Source organism: Lupinus angustifolius, chromosome LG01 (assembly GCF_001865875.1).
Source record: "Lupinus angustifolius cultivar Tanjil chromosome LG01, LupAngTanjil_v1.0, whole genome shotgun sequence".
In the NCBI taxonomy this organism is placed as follows: domain Eukaryota; kingdom Viridiplantae; phylum Streptophyta; class Magnoliopsida; order Fabales; family Fabaceae; genus Lupinus; species Lupinus angustifolius.
In genome coordinates, this window is record NC_032009.1 from 26,331,099 (window position 1) to 26,332,701 (window position 1,603).

The 1,603-nt window shown below is 33.2% G+C and overlaps 1 protein-coding gene across 1 annotated transcript; it reads left to right on the plus strand.

Moving 5' to 3' along the window:
• LOC109342878 (cell wall / vacuolar inhibitor of fructosidase 2-like) lies at positions 534–1,358 on the plus strand. Its single transcript, XM_019580919.1, has one exon. The coding sequence runs from the start codon at positions 667–669 to the stop codon at positions 1,201–1,203; it is 537 nt and encodes a 178-aa protein (XP_019436464.1). The 5' UTR covers positions 534–666; the 3' UTR covers positions 1,204–1,358.

Sequence of the window (1,603 nt, forward strand, 5' to 3'; positions counted from 1 at the left end):
TAATACCATGTTTAACATGAGTATATATTTCATCCACCATTGGTTGGATCTGAGGTTTGAAATTTTTTATGTGGCAGATGTTTTAAAAATGTCATCAAATTAACTATTTACCTGTGATGGGATGATTACTAATTTCTCTTCCTAATATTATAGATGACAAGAATTGGTAAAATAGAAGTTAGCATTGTGCTCGATCGAAGTAGAATGTTATTATTTTTACACTTAAAGTACTAGCTAGCATTGTGCTCGATCTTTTTTTTTTTTTGCTAAGCATTGTGCTCGATCTAAGTGAGACTACTGCATATTGTGCTCTTAGACAAAGTACTTTTTCAGACAAAACACATTAAGAAGAAACTTTTGTTCTTTTTTAAACATGAACTTTATTAAAAAAAGATAAAGCATTATTGGAAAAAAGCAAAAAATTGTCTGTGTACTACTTTTTTTAGAATAGATTTTGGAGCATGTGAAAAGAATATAGTTTTAGGTTATGGAAAAAGTATTCTTAGTAATTTCACCATAAATAGATCTGAAGAATAAATGGAGCTACATAACTCTTGCTTCTTTGGCTTTGGCCTCATTTTTCAATATAACAACACTCTTTCTCACTACTCCTCCCCTCAAGAAATTAACTACTGTGTTAAAATCTTCTTGATCACACACTAATTAATGGCATCAAAGATCTTCTATGTAATTCTCCTTTTTCTAGCACACTCTCAACAGTTTGCACTTGTGAATGGAGATGCCACTTTGATAAAAAGCACCTGCAAGAACACTAAGTACTATGATCTGTGCTTCTCTTCACTTAAATCTAGCCCAACCAGCCAAAAATCTGACCCTAAGAGCCTAGCTACAATTATGCTTGGAATTGGAATAGCCAATGCCACTTCCACTTCTTCCTACTTGTCTTCTCAGTTTCTTGGTACTTCAAATGACACAACCTTGAAAAGGGTCCTCAAGGAGTGTGCACATAAGTACACATATGCTGGTGAGGCCCTCCAAGCTTCTGCACAGGACTTGGCTAATGAGGTATATGACTTTGCTTACATGCATGTTACTGCAGCCTCAGATTACCCTAATGCTTGTCATAACTTATTCAAAGTGCATCCTGGTTTGGTTTATCCTTCTGAGGTTGCTCTTAGAGAGGATGGTTTGAAGCATATATGTGATGTTGCTTTGGGGATTATTGATAATCTTAGTTGGTAGTTACATTTTCATATTTGCCAAGTGCAAGTCATTTTCTCTGGTGTTGATTATTCTACTATCTTTTTAAGTTTTAAATATAATATATGATGTTGTGTTTCTTATTTATAAATCAACAGTGAAGGCATATTTAAGTGCATAATTAATTTTATTTGGTTAATGTTTCTTATTTATAAATAGTCCTTCCAACTAAATAGGTGTTAGTTCAAGTGGTACATATTTGATTCATAAGTAAAGTCTTTAGTTTGAGTCTTGTGGATGAAAAAATATTCCCTGAGAAAATTATTCCCACATACCTGTAAATATTTTTTGCTTGGATGGAATTGTCTTTATCATTCAAGCCCGATGCCATAGGTAAACAGCAGATTAATCTATGTATTTATCTAGCATTGCTCCACTTATT